The sequence below is a fragment of the Paroedura picta genome, chromosome 5 (assembly GCF_049243985.1).
Source record: "Paroedura picta isolate Pp20150507F chromosome 5, Ppicta_v3.0, whole genome shotgun sequence".
NCBI lineage: Eukaryota > Metazoa > Chordata > Lepidosauria > Squamata > Gekkonidae > Paroedura > Paroedura picta.
This window is the reverse complement of record NC_135373.1, coordinates 34778369-34796324: the sequence shown is the minus strand read 5'-3', so window position 1 is coordinate 34796324 and position 17956 is coordinate 34778369. Positions and strand designations below refer to the sequence as shown.

At 46.5% G+C, this 17956-nt stretch overlaps 1 protein-coding gene across 11 annotated transcripts in view; it reads left to right on the top strand.

Annotated features, from left to right (window-relative positions):
- PTPRU (protein tyrosine phosphatase receptor type U) overlaps nt 1-17956 on the top strand; it is a 446790-nt gene that overhangs the window by 392754 nt on the left and 36080 nt on the right. For 6 of the 11 annotated variants that reach the window (XM_077337172.1, XM_077337170.1, XM_077337165.1 and 3 more), the window contains 3 exons: nt 6922-7057; nt 9308-9457; nt 13657-13833. In XM_077337172.1, coding sequence (XP_077193287.1) covers nt 6922-7057; nt 9308-9457; nt 13657-13833 — 463 coding nt within the window. The remainder of the gene's footprint in view (nt 1-6921; nt 7058-9307; nt 9458-13656; nt 13834-17956) is intronic. The other 5 variants (XM_077337173.1, XM_077337171.1, XM_077337169.1 and 2 more) reach the window with 1 other exon arrangement.

Here is a 17956-nt window from a genome sequence, read left to right as displayed (position 1 = left end):
GTTCACTTGATTCTCTTCCATCCCTGAGTTCCTCCTGACATTTGCCTCGGTGCAGGCACTGAGAAATACTTGGCTGCAGTCTGTCCCCTCCTTTCCCTTCCCTTCTTCCGCATTCCTTCTCCAGGACCTGAGAAAGGCTGGCACCTCATGAGAACTGCAGCCTGCCCTCTCTCTCTCTCCCCTCCTATATTGCCAATTTCTTTTAAGAAAGGGAATGTCTACCGAGGCAGCGCTAGAGCGCAGATGGCCCTCAAGGCAGTCAATGCTAAAGAGATTAAAAATAAACTTGTAAAAGATGTTTTTGTTGCTGTGATTTGATCAAACCGCAGCTGACTTGTGGCAAGCCCATTAGATTTTCAAGGCGAGAGGCGGTTTGCTATTGCCAATCTCTGCATAGTGATCCTGGACTGTTTTGGTGGTTTCCTATCCAGTTCCTGACCAGCACCAACCCTGCTTAGCTTCCAAGATCTCAAACACAGTCCATATAAAGAAACACCATTGGTTTCTCGTAGAAATACACCCAAAAGCAAACAAAACCGATAGGCGAAAAATGGTATCTTCTTGATTTATTAAATACAGTCTTAGGTTATTTAAATAATTTTGCAACCAGAACGGGGTCCCAGGTCTTCAATCCCACTTTCTGTTACTTCTTCAGTGGTTGCAATTGTAGGGTTGATATAACGTCACCAGCATTAATTTCTGCAGATACAGGATATCACATTGGCAATAGCTCTTTAGTAAAGGGATCACTGTATTTAATAAATCTCAAGAAGATACCATTTTTTGCTTTTGGGTGTAGCTTCCAAGATCTGACAAGATAGGACTAGACGGTGTATTTACTTATTCATTCATTCATTCATTCATTCATTCATTCATTCATTCATTCATTCATTCATCCATCCATCCATCCATCCATCCATCCATCCATCCATCCATCCATCCATCCATCCATCCATTCAATTTATAACCCGCCACTCCCAAGTGGCTCCTGGCGGGTTACAACAGTCTGACTAAAATTCCCAATAAGCTCTTAAAACCCCAGACATAAAACATAAAAAAGAGATCCATAATCACAAATCAAGAAAAGATACGGTGAAAAAAAATCCCCAGTTCCAACAATCAATCCATTCCCCCCACTAGCAGTCTCATGAAGGGAGGAGGGAAGAAGGGGGCAGATGGAACCTGAAGCCCCCATACATAATGCTGTATCCTGAAAAGGGGGGGGGGGGGCATACAGATCTTCCTTGAATTATCTATTAAATTAAACAAAAGGGGAGGATCATTAAGTGCATTCCAGATAAAACAGGAGACTATAATAAGACAATATTTGAGGGGAACCAATGAATCTCCCTGGGGAGGGAATTCTAAGTTTTTGGGGCCATGATTGAGAAAGTCCTTTGTTGAATTGCCACCTCTCTAGTCTTAGATGGCCAGGGCACTCAGATCAGGACTGCTGAAGATTTATAATGCTTTGGTAGCTCGGCATGGGAAAAGGACAGTCCTGAAGATATGCAGGTTGCCCCAGGAGGTAAATTTATTCCAGCAGCCCTCAGGTTGTCTCAGGGGTGTCAGCATCTCATTCATATCGGACTCTTTTTCAAGCCGCTGTCAAGAAATAGGTCAAAAATCCAAATCTGAAGAAAGGCGAAGAAGCCAAACAACTTCATACTCTAAACCTGTTGTTGTTCTTGTTAGTTGCAAAGTCGTTTCCGACTCATCGCGACCCCATGGACAAAGATCCTCCAGGCCTTCCTGTCCTCTACCATTCCCCAGAGTCTATTTAAGCTCACTCCGACTGCTTCAGGTACTCCATCCAGCCACCTCATTCTCTGTCGTCCACTTCTTCTTTTGCCCTCGATTGCTCCCAGCATTAGGCTCTTCTCCAGGGAGTCCTTCCTTCTCATGAGGTGGCCAAAGTATTTGAATTTCATCTTCAGGATCTGGCCTTTTAAGGAGCAGTCAGGGCTGATCTCTTCTAGGACTGACCGGTTTGTTCATCTTGCCGTCCTAGTACCTAGGACTGCAGAAATACGCTCACTGAATGAAACCCTATTATATCTGATCATACTCTGCAGCAAGGATCAGGAAAACAACGGACAATTCTGCGATCACATTACGTGACTGTGTGCTTTGGGTTGAGGGGGAGCAGGATCCAGCATGGAAATATAACATCAGCAACCAGAGCAGGGGTTTGTGGGATTTTAGTGGCAAGCGAGGATAGGGTTGTATGGCAATTTACAGCGCTTTGGTCCTCTTTACAACACTAACCTTGTTCGGGATTTTTTAAAAGCCCAGAGTTTGTGCGTGTCAGGTGCTTCTGACTTATGGGGACTCTATGAATTAATGACCTCCAGAGTCACCTTAACTGATGCTAAATATTCCACTGTGGTGATTGCCCGTAAGAGGGCTGGTCTGTGATCTGTTGAAGACCTTTTGACTCAGAAGAACGATTAGATAAGAAGAAAGATAATAATGCTGGGGAAAGATAAAGGCAGCAGGAGAAGAGGAAGTCCCAATGTGAGATGGATTTGATCAATCCATCTCATGTAGAGGAAGATCCATCTCATGTAGAGGAAGAGGTTTTCTTGCTGCTTTCAGCTTTTTCTACTAACATTTCTGTTCTTCTGACTCAAAGGCCTGGAACTGATAAAAGCCCAAGCCAGTTTGGTGTAGTGGGTAGGAGTGCGGACTTCTAATCTGGCAAGCCGGGTTTGATTCCCTGCTGCCCCACATGCAACCAGCTGGGTGACCTTGGGCTCTCCGCAGCACTGATAAAGCTGTTCTGACCGAGCAGTGATATCAGCGCTCTCTCAGCCTCACCCACCTCACAGGGTGTCTGTTGTGGGGAGAGGAAAGGGGAGGCGAATGTAAGCTGTTTTGAGACTCCTTCAAGTAGAGAAAAGCAGCATATAAGAACCAACTCTTCTTCTTCTTCAGTAATATCAGGGCTCTCTCAACCTCACCTCCCTCACAGGGTGTCTGTTGTGGGGAGAAGAAAGGGAAGGTGAATGTAAGCTGCTATGAGACTCCTTTGGGTAGAGAAAAGCAGCATATAAGAACCAACTTCTCCTCTTCCTCCAGGTAATCACCAGAGTTGAATATTTAATGATGGTTAAGGTGGTTTTTCAATCCTCACCTACAAGGAAAAAGTGTGCAATTTTTAAAGATTACTTTTCCCGTTGACTGTTGCCAGAGTTCATACAATCTATTAAATGCCCATTTTATTGTAGTTTACTCAGTGAATTCATCTGCTGCGTCTCCTGCTGGAGACAGCTCACAAGTAAAACAAAAAACAAAAACCGACAGCATCCGAACAATAATATGAGTTCCCAAATGTAAAAAACAAAACCAAACAAGCCATTGTTTGTAAGGCAGTTATATCTCCCATAGTAGGTTGTGTTAATGAAGAGAAGCAGGTCCCTGACCTGAGGCTTACAAACAATAGAAACAAGATACATAAAGGAAGCAGAACAGGTGGGGGGGGGGAAGGAATGATCCACTTGAAAGTATCAGAATGAAGCTAGAATTCCTGGAGAGCTGATCTTCCCACATTGGTGTTCATGTTTGGGTGGGGCTGGTGCAATTACCATGTGATCCTGAACCCTCTAGGAGTGACAGTGCCAAAATGTCCTTCCTCTTCTCTTCTGCATCTTTACAACATCTCTCTCCATTCAGGAAGCCAGCTCTCAGCAGCTGCTCACTCTCCATCCAATAGCTCAGGACAGGTGAAGGAATTCTTCCTCCCAGAGGGTTTTTGCTGAGCAGGCAAGGCTTCAGTCTTCCAGGCACACAGAGTCCTCTTGCGGGATTGCCCAGAATCTCCACCCCTCCCCTTTGTAATCTCAAGACAACTCAGATTTATTAGTATTTATTATTCTCAGCCTCCAGGCTTATTTTGAGGTCACCAGTATCTCCTCAATAGCATTAGAAGAGATTTTCTGGTGCTCTGTTGCAATTACACCATGCTGTCCACTCAAATATCCTGCTGCTTCCTTGCTCCCTAACTGGCTACCTCTGCCTTAGTTGCCAGCATGCACATTATAGCAGCTCATCCTGGTATGTCCCATTGAATCATAACATTGCTCTAATGGCCTTGCACATGGGTTTCTTCTTCTTCTTCTCCTCCTCCTCCTCCTCCTCCTCCTTCTGCTTCGTTCTCTTCTTCTTCCTTCTCTTCCTCCTCCTCTTCTTCTTCTTCTTTTCCTTCTCCTCCTCCTCCTTCTGCTTTGTTCTCTTCTTCCTTCTCTTCCTCCTCTTCTTCTTCTCCTCCTCCTCCTCCTCCTCCTCCTCCTCCTCCTGCTTCGTTCTCTTCTTCTTCCTTCTCTTCTTCTCTTCCTCCTCCTCCTCTTCTTCATCTTCTTTTCCTTCTCCTCCTCCTCCTTCTGCTTTGTTCTCTTCTTCCTTCTCTTCCTCCTCTTCTTCTTCTCCTCCTCCTCCTCCTCCTCCTCCTGCTTCGTTCTCTTCTTCTTTCTTCTCTTCTTCTCTTCCTCCTCCTCCTCTTCTTCATCTTCTTTTTCTTCTCCTCCTCCTCCTCCTTCTGCTTCATTCTCTTCTTCTTCCTTCTCTTCCTCCTTCTCTTCCTCCTCCTCCTCTTCTTCGTCTTCTTTTTCTTCTCCTCCTCCTCCTCCTGCTTTGTTCTCTTCTTCTTCCTTCTCTTCCTCCTCCTCCTCCTCTTCTTCTTCTTCTTCTTCTTCTTCTTCTTCTTCTTCTTCTCCTCCTCCTCCTCCTCCTCTTCCTTCTTCTTCTTCTTCTTCTCCTCCTCCTCCTCCTCCTCCTCCTTCTTCTTCTTCTTCTTCATCATCATCATCATTTGTCTTATTAAAAAAGGCCCTCCTCTCTCCCAACCCGGTACAATGTCAGGTTGCGAGTGAACCAAAACAGCCGTGCTGAATCTCTGTTCTTTGCACTGTCAGCCATGCCTTTTTCAGCTCACATTATGATTCTTCTCCGGCGAGATAAATAAGGAAGAACCGATGAATGGAAGCCGGTGGATTCCCCCTCCCTCCCACCCTCCTTGTCAATGGCTTCATCAGTATTCATTCATCAGGGACAACAAGTGTGATTAGTTTTCCCAGCCTGTAATCATTGATAATCACAGCAAGTGATTCATCAGTCCCAGAAATTAGTATGTTTGAGTGTTTAAAGCTTCAATGGGAAGGCGGGGAGATGTGGTTCCGCTCTTGCTGCGTTAGAGATTTTGCTGGGGCTCCGGCGGGCGGATCCTTTGATGGGGAATCTGGGAACTGCCCTGTGCTGAAGCAAGCTTCTTATATGAGGAAGGGGGAGCTGAATTGACTAAACCTGGAAGTGATGTTACAAACGCAGATGCTTTGCTGTCTGAGACCAGTGCCTAGAGCAGGGGTAGTCAAACTGTGGCCCTCCAGATGTCCATGGACTACAATTCCCAGGAGCCCTTGCTAGCATTCGCCAGCGAATGCTGGCAAGGGCTCCTGGGAATTGTAGTCCATGGACATCTGGAGGGCTGCAGTTTGACTACCCCTGGCCTAGAGTGAGTTGTGTCGTGTTTTCGGTTTCTTTTGTCGTTCGTTAGGTTCTCTTTTACCATTGTCACAACTCAGAGGCATGTTGGCCATGGGGTGGATCGTTGCCGGGGGACGATGGGCTTGCGTGCCCAGCATCCCAGTTGGGGTCCCATCAAGGGGCCTTGGGGGCATGTGATAAAGAGTCCTTCCCAGTTCGGAGGCCAGCTGGTCTCATCCTGCCTTCTCAGGTGGAGAGGGGATCACGCCATGGCCTGTGTCCAGGTGCCCCTATATTACTACCATCCTAGGTTTTCTCCTTCCGCCGGTGGGCTGATGGACAGGGTTTCACATCAAGCGGCAAATGAGTCACTGGATGCCTCAGATCTGTATCCCTATGCCAGGCCAAACCTTTCCGGCTGCAACCGATAAAAGTTGTGGCCTGTTTTACCCATACATAGTGGAGTCTCGTTGTCTGGTCCGCGCTCTGCCGATCATTCCTTCAATGCTTGGGCTGCAGAGGGCCTTGAAAAAGAAAAAGACTATCTATGCTTCAGAAACTATAGGCTAAATAATTTTTTAATTAACATTGTTTTTATATGTTATTTATAGTCTACCTCTCCCTTGGGCTCCTGGCAGTTTAAGCAGAGTCCATCCAGTTGACAGACGGATGGACTAAATAGTACAATGGGATGAGACTCGTAGAACCAAACCGAAGTTTCAAAACGGAACTGAAGCAAAGCCAGAGTGTCGAGAAGACGCCTGAAATGATGCCGAATTCCCTAGCAGGATCCTAGTTTCAGCCAGTTACACACAGTAGTATAGACCACAGTCCCTAATGCTTTCTCCAAGTCACTGTGTGGATCATTAGGCCCGCTGCAATTCCGTTGCCTGTAGAGAAAATCCCTCTTGAATCATTCAGTTTTGCATAGTTTGCAGAAAGCCAGGAGCGTGGGTGCCTTCCTGACCTCCTCAGGCAGGCCGTTCTATAAGGTGGGAGCCACAAAGGAAAAGGCTTATAAGAAAATCACCCCCCACACCCCCTGTGGCTTGATTTCAGCTTGCATTTCAGAAACAGAGTTGGAAGTTGTCCCCTTTAAATGGTCCCGTCCAGCCTAGCCCCTTCATCTCACACAGCCACCAGTGTGCAGGGCCTGCCAGTTGCTATGGGCCTTCCATCCACACTTCTGGCTGGCACACCTTCTCATAGCGCAGAGTTCCCCGCCACCACACTCTGCAGCCTGGGTAAGTGGTGTCCATATTTGTCATTGCCCGGAGAGATACCCGTGTCTGCAATCCAGCCTGCAATCCAGAGGTCTGGACATGTCCTTGGGATGTGGAAGAAGAAGCGTTGGTTCTTATATGCCTTGGGACATGATGGGCTTGTAGGACTGCTGAATGACTTGCCGTTTCCTCCCCTGTAAATCCCATCACCCTGCAGCGCTGGCACTGGAAGGACCGGCTGTTACATTGTCCTGGATGTGATGTTGGACATGGCGGAGTGTGAAGGAGTCGTGGACATCTACAACTGTGTGAAGACGCTGTGCTCGCGAAGAATCAACATGATCCAGACGGAGGTAGGACAGGGCTGGGATGGGTGTTTTGGGTGTGTTTTGGGTTGCGTGCAGGAGAGGGAGCCAGATGCTGCTGGCCAGGGACCCGGCAGAAACACATGGTTCTGCCTTAGACCCATTCTGACCAGTCAGTCTGTCAAAGTCACATCCGAGCACATGTGGAGCCGTCTTGTACTGTATTAGACCAGGGGTAGTCAACCTGTGGTCCTCCAGATGTTCATGGACTACAATTCCCATGAGCCCCTGCCAGCAAACGCTGGCAGGGGCTCATGGGAATTATAGTCCATGAACATCTGGAGGACCACAGGTTGACTACCCCTGCATTAGACCATTGATCCATCAAGGTCGGTATAATCGGCTTAGAGCCCAGGATGTGTTGGGTATCACCCACTACCTAAACCTTCTAACTGGAGATGCAGGGGAATAGAACTGGAACCTTCTCAATGCCAAGCAGGTGCTCCACAATCTTGGCTATACTGATAGTGGACAGAATTGAGCAGCTACCAAGGAGAGCAAAGAGGATGATCTGGGGCCTGGGGACTAAGCCCTGTGAGGAAAGGCTGAGGGAGTGATTTGGGAATGTTCAGCCTGGAGAAGTGAAGGTTTAGAGGAGACATGATTGCTTTCTTTAAGCATTTGAATGGTTGTCACTTAGAGGAAGGCAGGGAATGGTTCCTGTTGGCAGCAGAGGGGAAGACCCATAGTAATGGCTTTAAACTGTGTAGAATGGTACTGCCTAGATATGGGGGGGGGGGGAGATTCACAGTAGTTTAGCAGAGACATCGATTGCCTAAGGAGGTGTTGAGCTCCACCTCACTGGTGGTATTTAAGCCCCAGCTGGACAGATCCTTATCCTGGATGCTTTAGGCTGATTCTGCATTGAGCAGAGGGTTGGACTAGATGGTTTGTATGGCCCCTTCCAACTCTCTGTTTCTATGACAGGCATCTGCTTTCTAGAGTCTGAAGCAGAGGTCTTCCACATCATTTGCCTCTAACCTGGGAATGCTAGTTAATTGAACTAGCAACCTGCATGCAAAGCATATTCTCTCCCTCCAAAAACGGTTGAAACAGAATGCGGGACTAGATGATCAGCAGAGCTTGTCTTACTATCTTAATCTAGAACTGATCTATGGCTATTTTCCAGCATTTTTAAACGGTTGACTGTGTGTGGCTTCCAGGAAGACATATAAAGGAGAAATACAACTGGGTCTAGCTGAGTTCAATAAACAACTGGATTAAATCCCAAAGATGTTGTTTCTTTGTTTCTTCTTAGATTTGGTTTGATCGAAGATTCTCAAAATTCAAACATGAAACATTAGTTAACCATCATATAGTTTAGATCTGTGGAATCACTTTGACAGCTGCCACTCCAGATCCATATGATCTATTTGACGGCTATTTTTTAAACTACTCAAGTACAATCACCAGTAATGCCACCATTTTTACATAAACAAGCACATCCAAGATTTTGTTTTGTTTTGGGCTGACTCAGAAGAGGGAACCAGTGAATCACTATAATGGAGAATGTCACCATCACATCTGATCCGTGCCCTTCCCCTACTCTACTTCAGTCTCCTCTGAGTCCTGCCTGACCTACATTATTTATCTATTTACAGTTCTTCCCCACTATTCTTCCATGGAGCTCCAGAAAGCATTAGGGTTCCCAGGGACTCTCCCACAAATCTGTCAAAACCTGCATAACTTCATCATGGTTACAACATCACGTGCCTCCAACATACCCTGAACTCCTGAATTTCTCTTCGTCCCTAACAATCCAGCTAATCTGCCCCTGCACTGTACTGGGCTGTAGTTTGGATCCAGATTAAATTTTCTGGTGATGTGAGGTGTAATTTCTGCCAGTTCCCTCTTTCTGAAGCAAACACCTGACTTCTCCCTCTGGCAATTCTTGAGGGTTTCCTGTCTCCAAGGAGCAGCATTTTAGGGAGATGTGGATGGCAGCAGAAGGCAGGAAAGGTCTTTTCCACTGATGAAAGTGTCTTCTGTCAGTGGAAAAGTTAGTCTGGATCTAAGCTCATACCTCCCACATATTCCTCAAGGCAAGAAGACCATTCTCTTCTGGGCCGGTGATTTTTTTCCTGGTTCTCTAACGATTGTGGGTTCAGGTGTAGCTTGATTGTGGGTTATTTAGATCTGATTAATAGATACAGAAAAAGAGTTCTCCTGTCCCAGGTTTCCCTAGCCTCACACCCCCTAGCTATTTCTAGGCTAACCTTGCCATTTTCTCTGTGCCAGGAGCAGTATGTCTTCATCCATGACGCCATCTTGGAAGCCTGCCTCTGTGGGGAGACCAGTATCCCCGTCAGTGAGTTCAAGCCTACATACAAAGAGATGGTGAGGATAGATCCACAGAGCAACTCATCACAGTTGCGAGAGGAGTTCCAGGTGAGCATATGGAAGCAAAGGAAAAGGGGAAGAAATCAAGGACACCATGTAGAAATGTAGTAATGGAGGAGGTAGAAAATGACCCCCAAATGCATGGGCTCAGTTTATAAGATAGAGTGTGAAATCCAAGCAGGAAGGACGACAAATTCATAATAGTCCATAGAGGCAGTGACTGTGCTCTTGCCTCAGCAGAGCTTCTGATTGGCTATCGAAGATCTGATATGCTGTATGCATTAATTAAAATAACATTGTTTCAATGGTAGCTGACACTGCAGTGCTTGTTTTATTCTCATTCAACCTTCTCCTCCTGTCTTAAGTACTGTTCTCCTCCCCTGTACTTCGGCTTATTGTGTTTGTGGCTCCATCTCCTGTGGCAGGCACTTTGCAGTTGGCTCTACATCCCCAGCAGCCATTTTGTGGTTGTGTCCTCTACCCTGTGGCAGAATTCCAAAGATGCCCTAAGGCATGGACTGGAAAGTCCATTTTTATCTTTTCTTCCCAAGAGTTCAAAGCAGCATGCATGGTTCTAATGTCCTAATTTTACTGTTAGAATGGCACTGCCTTCTCTTAGACTAAGAATGTGTGGCTGGCCAAAGATCTCCTAGCAATCTTCATGCACTGGGCTGGGATTTGAGAAGCAGCTTACAATCGCCTACCCTCCCTCTCCTCACAAAAGACACCCTGTGAGATAAGTGAGGCTGAGAGAACTCTAAGAACTGTGACTGACCAAGGATCATCCAGCTGGCTGCATGTGGAGGGGGTGGGGAATCAAACCTAATTAGTGGGAGAAGTCATCCAAGAAGGTTAGGTCATGCCTTCACTTTCTCAGGTAGTATTATGCAAATTTCTGCATGGCTTCCTGCTGAGTCACCGTAGACTGGCCCTCCAGTTTGGATAGTGTTACTGCTCAGATAGCAGGCTAGTGGTGAACTCTAAGCTAAAACGGAGCAGATTGCAATTCTTCAGCAATTTCAGGAGAATTGCACTAGATTTCCCAATGAAGTCACGGATTGGAGTTCAGCCAAACCCTTCAGCCATTGACAGGAGGCCCTTTTATGAGTGGACAGCCTTCTGACTAGCAACAATGAATCTGGATGGATCTTCCACAGGTCCTACCATGGCCACTCAACTCAAAAAAGAGAAATGGCCTGGCAAACAGGAAGAAGAAGATGAAGGAAGAGAACCCCTTTGCATGAGGTTTCAAGAGGAGGTGAGGCAGCAGTAGAGTAACCAGCAGAGGCACAATTCAGCCTGCACTCAGTGAGCTCTCTGAGACTTTAGGTTGCACCCCCCCCCCTGCACAGATGCACCTGGATTAGGATTTGGGGACCAATACAACAGCTCCACAGAAGGAAAGATGTCTTTGGAGCTTCAGCAGACCAGTGGGTATACATGGTGAGCATTGCCATACTCAAAAGAAGGGCCGCAGTGGACTTCTCCTCCGGCCCCACTGAGCTAACCAAGGCCACACTACCCAAGAGTGATGTTTCTGGGATGGCGCCCATCAGGCCCAACCCCAAGATGGTGCCCACCATATTTGTGGGAAATGGCTTGGCATACCCAGGACCCAAACTCGTGGGGCAAGGGTGGATGCGGCTACAAGGGTAGAAGAGGCTCTGGACGTTCCCACTAGAGGCACCATCACACAACATAGGCACCGGAATCAGTAAATGGAGAAGGCAGAAGGAGGTTCCATCAAGTTTCCACAACCCAGAAGCAGAGGGGGAGGATGCAATATCACACCCATGGCCAAAAGGTCTCCTATATACCTTCCCCTTGATTCTGGTCATCGGCATCTTCCTCACCAGAATACAAAGAGAGACCACAGAAGTCATAGTCATGGTGCTCTTCTGGCAAGTTGACCCTGGTTCTCGGAACCGATACAGATGGCTATCATGGAACCTTGCCACCTCCCACTCAGGCTGGACCTACTGGAACAGTTTCTCATCAGACATCTGGATCCAGACTGGCCCCAACTGGTGGTCTAGAGCAGCGGGAATTGTATTTCATTAACATCTGGAGGACCACAGGTTGGCTACCTCTGGTCTAGAGAGTGAAAGGGAAAGTCTAGAAAACCACAGCTTCCCTCAAGAAGTTGCACAGGTTATGTCGCAGTCAAGAAGACCTGCTACTAAGCAAATATACAATCACGTATGGAGAACATTCAGAAATGGGACCAGTGGAAACCGCATGGACTCTCTACATCCATCAGTTAAGGATGTAGTCAAATTTCTCTTTGACAGTAAGAAGGGACACATGCCCACACAATACATTTATTGGCATAAAGCAAGATAAGCAGAGATAGTCAAGATACATCAATCAGTTTGAATTTTAAAAACTGAAGACAGAAATACAGCCACAATAAAAGTGACATCAGCATCCTTCTCACTCAGTAAAAACTGGCAGATCAGGTCTTTTGAATGGTGTCTCCATTTCAGTATAAAAGGTATAACATGCCTTTGCTGGGACTCAAAGGGACTCAAACCCAACACACTCAAGAGGTGTGTGGGAGCTATCAGCATGACCCCGGATCTGGGAAGATGAAAAAGCCTGGCATGGCAGGCACGGGAAACATTTCTTTAATACATCCCCCCCCCCAGCTGTAAATCACGGCTTTCCTACTTGCAGCAGTTGCTTGGTTCTAAGAGCACTCACTAAACCACCTTTCAAAACAACAGCATTCAAGTGTCATCTGGGATGGTAGCAATCAGCTCTGCCTGGAGGGTACCAGAAATGGCTGCCTTATCATCCAGAAGGAATCTCTGCATATTTCAAAAGGATTCAGTAACCTTATGGATGGATCTTCATATCCAAGGTAAACGCAGCATTCCACATCAAGCAGCCCATGATATTACCTTTGTTCTGCCCAAATCCAAAACACCTGCAAGAAAAGACCTGCCATTCACTAGATGTGTACAGAGCCCTGTGCATCTACTTGAATAGGATAGCTACTTTCCATATGGCAGGTGCCCTCTTGGTTTCACGCAGCATACAGAACCTGGGAAGGAGAACATTCAAAGCAACAATGACATACTGGGTCAAGCGGTGTATTTACAAAATGTATGCCCCACTGGGCAACAAACCCATGAATGCAGTTACTGCGCACTCTGCCTGGGCTGCAGCAACCTCAGGGGCACCCACCATGAGAGCTCCAGGCAACAAGGTCTGCAGAGCAGCAACATGAGCATCCTTCTCAACTTTTGTCAGGCACTACAGAATTGACCAAGTGGCATCAGCCAAAGCGGCCTTCAGAAGATGAATACTGAAGCAGGTGATGAACAATGAAACACTTCAAACTATCTCACCCAGGGAGGGACAGCTGAACAGCTTGGGTGACTTCCCCCAAAGAAGTAGAACAAAACATTGGAACGTACTTCAAGGTTTCTTCTCTTCAGTGGGGCACGCTCATCCTCTTCCCACCCAGAAGCACAGAAGGCTTTTATTAAAAAAGGATAAAAAGAGGCAACACAATCATATCCTAAGATGAAAACATGGAATGTACAGACTTAAACATGACTGTAAGACCAGCATATGATCACCCAGCAGGAAACCATGCAAAACATTTGCACAGTCCTACCTGAACTTCCCCGGGAGGTGGTGACTTCTTCTCCTTTGGAAGTTTTTAAGCAGATGCTAGGTAGTTATTTGACAGAAATGATTATTTTTATGAACTTAGGCAGATTGTGAGTGAGTGGGCAGGAAGGGATGTGCCAGTGTTTGTCTCTTATGGGCCTTCCTTGCATACCCAGGGAATTGCTAATCGCCCCTGTGGGATGGTAGGTGAATATCCTACAGGCCAGGCTGGATTCCGGTGATTTTTGGTGGAGGGATCAATTGGGCATGAAATTGGGGTCACTGTAGGTGGACAGGTAGTTGTGAGTTCCTGCATTATGCTAATAGTGTAGGTTGGACTAGATGACCCTGATCCCTTCCAACTCTATGAGTCTACGATTCTATGAGTGAGCAAAGGTGTGATCTAACCAGCTTGAATGACTCCTCCCACTGCCGAAAAGAAACCTTCGGGTAGGTCCCAATGTTTTGTTTTGGCCCTAAAAGTCACAGTCCATCTCGTACACATTTCCCGAGGAATGAGCTCTGTAGAACACAGTGGGACATCCTCCCAAAGACCACATAAGCAGAAAGTCTCTTTTGTCTGTGGGATTGCACGATGCTACCTAACCTTGTTTCCTTGTGTCCAGCAGACTCTGAACTCTGTAACACCCCACCTGGACGTGGAGGAGTGCAGCATCGCTCTGCTGCCACGCAATCGGGAGAAGAACCGCAGCATGGACGTCCTGCCTCCAGACCGGTGCCTCCCCTTCCTCATCTCCATGGACGGAGACAGCAACAACTACATCAATGCGGCCTTAACCGATGTAAGTGCCCTTCCAGAGGATTAGGCCTGGCCCACAAGTGCGATAGAACGGGGCGGTAATGGAGGGTTGTCAGCTCCGGGCTAGGGCATTCCTGGAGATTTGGGGGCAGAGCCTGGGGAGGGCAAGGTTTGGGAAGGTGAAAGGCATCAGTGGTGTATTATGCCTTAGGGCAGGGGTAGTCAAACTGCGGCCCTCCAGATGTCCATGGACTACAGTTCCCAGGAGCCCCTGCCAGCGAATGCTGGCAGGGGCTCCTGGGAATTGTAGTCCATGGACATCTGGAGGGCCGCAGTTTGACTACCCCTGCCTTAGGGTCTACCTTGCCAAATCAGCAGTTTTATCTAGAGCAGTGGTTCTCAACCGTCCTAATGCTGTGACCCTTTAATACAGTTCGTCATGTTGTGGTGACCCCCAACCATAAAATTAAGCAAGTTTTCTTTCACAGGAATTAAACCGAAACTGACCTATGGCGTGGAGATCCATTGTTCATTATTGTATATCAGTTCAGTTCTGCCTTTTGTCCCACCATGCTGATCTCTCTCTTTTCCGCTGCTTCATACAGATGAACGCTCTATCTCGATCTACCTCGCAAGGCTGTTGTGTAGATGGCGCCCCCCCCCTGGCCAAGCTGCTTGCTCTGCCGCAACCCCAGTGAAAGGGTCGTTTGACCCCCAAAGAGGTCCCAAACCCCAGGTTGAGAACTGCTGCTCTAGCGGAACTGTTTTCTGTCGTTTAGAGATCAGTTGTAATTCTGTGAGATCTCCAAGTCCCTACAGCAATGCAATGGCAGAGATGGAAAATGTTTTTAAGCACTTTGGATTATTGGGAAGTGTGTACTTTCCCACCCCACCAAGTTTCCACTACACTAATGCCCATATTATCATGCATGATTGTTTGTTTATTAAGATACTAGGGGCCAAGCCCGTTGCATTCAGGAATACAACGGGTGCTAGATTGGTGGTACTGCTGGTGGAAGAATTCAGTGGATGGCCTCTCTCTCCCCCCAGGGCCTGGAAAGGCTGCAGGCTGGAGGCCCCTGGGAACTCACCAGCAGGGACAGCTCTCATGTGGCAGGGATCTGCAGCCTCTGAGCCTCAGAGAGAAGTGGAAGGAGGAGGGGGTGGTCGGGGTGGGGGACAGAAGGCGATTGGCTGGCTGCTGGACAGACACTTAAGCCATGAGACAAGCTCCTCCTCCAAGCCCTTACCAGAAATATTATGTGGAACAGATAATGGTTATAATCTATACATAAAATTGTTGTCTTGTTTACATTGTAAGCCATTTTGCATGCTGTGAGGTAGAAAGGTGGGTAATAAATGTTTTAAATAAATATAATACCTCCAAAGGGCCTTGGAGGTAAGATGCCTGGCAGCCTTTTTTTTAAGTTCTACACAAAAAGTTTTTTTTTCTAAATTACTACATATCCCTGTATTGTAATATACAAATGTAGGACACTCCTGTGTTTTTCTTGATGGGACCCCTGGGGAAAAAAATACCCTAGCTTTATTTTCCTGAAAATATGGTAGTTCTGCAAACATCTGTTTCTTGCTGAAATCCAAGACTGGGGACATGATATAACACAATGTAATCAGACAGCATAAGGTATCCAGTGATCAATGCAATGCAGAAAGGATTACAAAAGTTAGGAAAACAGTGCAAAACAAAATAAGGACATTGGGCAGAAAATGTAATTTCAGCCATAGAAGAGAATTGGATAAAAGATAACAATAAACACCAGAACAGACTACAGTCCTTTCCCTCTTACAAAGAAACACCTGGAGATTTTGGCAGTGGAGCCTGTGGATGGTGGGGTTTGTGGAAGGATTTCAATGGGGCATAATAACAAAAAGTTCACCTCCTGAAGTGGCCATTTACTCCAGGGGAAATGATTAGGCAAGTGCACAAATAAATGCAGTACTTTTTGGATAATGCCTGAATTGATTTGGCCAAGCCCGAAACACCCAAACCACCAAACATTGGTTCAGATTTGGACAAATTGATTTATGCCAAATCTAAAAAGTAACTTTATTTTTCTATGTACATGTCTACCCAGGCTTCCCAGGCAATGGAAAGGCAGCTCTGCATCTCTGCTGCCTGATAAGGGGCAGGGGGCATTTAAAAGGTCCACCAAACAGCTGATCATGACAGATCAGCTCCTTGGTAATTCCCCCCGCCCCCTCCTTCCCTGGCAGCAGAAAGCATCTCCTCTACCTGAGAAGACTGGAAGGGAGGCATTTAAAGCAGGGGTAGTCAACCTGTGGTCCTCCAGATGTCCATGGACTACAATTCCCATGAGCCCCTGCCAGCAAACTCTGGCAGGGGCTCATGGGAATTGTAGTCCATGGACATCTGGAGGACCACAGGTTGACTATCCCTGATTTTAAAGGACACACCAGGCAGCTGATCATGACAGGTCAACTGTTTGGTGCTATTCTCCCCCCTCAGACCCTTCCTAGGCTGCTGAGAGTACTTGTGAAAGAGGGGAAAGAAAAGTCTAAACTGATTGAATCTAGTCAAATTGCTGAATCGCGATTCGGAGATTGCTGATTCAGCCAATTTAAAGTACTGGTATGGGCTGTTGATAGCATTGATTTGGGTACTTTTCATCTTATCCGAGCCTAATCACCTATCCCTAGAAATGACCCCTGTTACATGGACATCAATTGTAATCTCAGGAAATCTCCAGCTGACACCTGCAGTTTGGCAACAGACAGGCGGCATGGGAACATACAGAACCTGGGAAGGAGCAGGTAGTGATGTCACCAGTGATGCTACCAGTATGTTCAAGTCATTTCCAGGCATGACCCAGAAGTTAAAAGGTGTGATTCTAGGATTTTTAAAAAAGAGATTGCCAGCCTAAGCATCCCACTGACCCATTCAATTATACTACAGTCCTATTCCATTTATCACAATGACTTCCTGAACATAGGAAAATCAGCACTTCTCCTTGTTGTGTGTGTGTGTGTGTTTGTTTGTTTGTTGAAGCAGATTGTACATAGGGGAGCATTAAAACCCTTTGCAGTCTATCAAATGTTTATCCCACCCTTCCTTTGAGGGTTTCAGAGTTTTCCCTTGCTGTCATGTAATGCTCATAGCAACCCTACAAAGTAGGTTAGGCTGACAGAAGAAGACTGCCCTAAAGACATCCAGTAGCTTTCATGGGGATTTGAATCCACGAGTCAAGTGGTTAGGCCAAAACTCTAACCATTATATCCTGTGGCCTTCAGCCTGAAATGCTACAACTGTGGAATTCAAGTGCCACCTTACACTGCATCTGTAGGCCAAGCTTCAGAAGGATGGGAAGCGGTGGGGACATAATTGGGCTACTCATCTCTATCTTTCATCTTATAATGACTGTCATTTTAGGATAAGGACCAGTGCTCAGTGGTAGAACATCAGCTATGCATGTAGAAGTCCCTACGTTCAATCCCTGGTATCTCCTGTGAAAAGGATCTGGTAGTAGATGCTGTAGAAGACCTTGGCCTGAGACCTCGGAGACCAGCCATTGACCAAAGGAGACAATACCGGCCTTGATCTGAGGTCTGATTCAGCACAAGGCAACTTCATGGGATCACATTCAGGCTACAAAGTTGTCATGGGATCACAGGGATGGGACCAAACGGCCTTTAAAAAAATCTGCAATTTAAATCCAAACTGTTGAGAGAAACCTTCAGAAGGTTACCCAGAAGCTGTCTAATAAGTAGGCATAATTCTGCGTAGCATGGAGATAGAACGAGTTATCCGATGACCAAACAAAGAAACTACAATTAATTGCTCCTTGAAGACTGCAGTTAAACTTTGATTAATTACGCGGCTTCTTCCCCTAAGTGAACCACAGTTAAACCCCATTAATTAGCACACTCCGATTGGACTGGAGCACATTTTTAGTGATATGACCCATGTATCTCTTCGACTGCTGTTGCATTCCAGCCTTATTTCATAGGACCATCCTGTACTGTCTTGCTGCAATGTGTGTATTCCAAAACATAATAGGAGGTTTGTTATACTTGGAGTACTGTGTGGTTGCCTTCCTAGACAACACAGCACCTCCTCTGGCTCCTGGACTACCGCTCCCAAGAGTACCTGGGCACATGATACTTATGTTGTTGTTTTTTAATAGAGT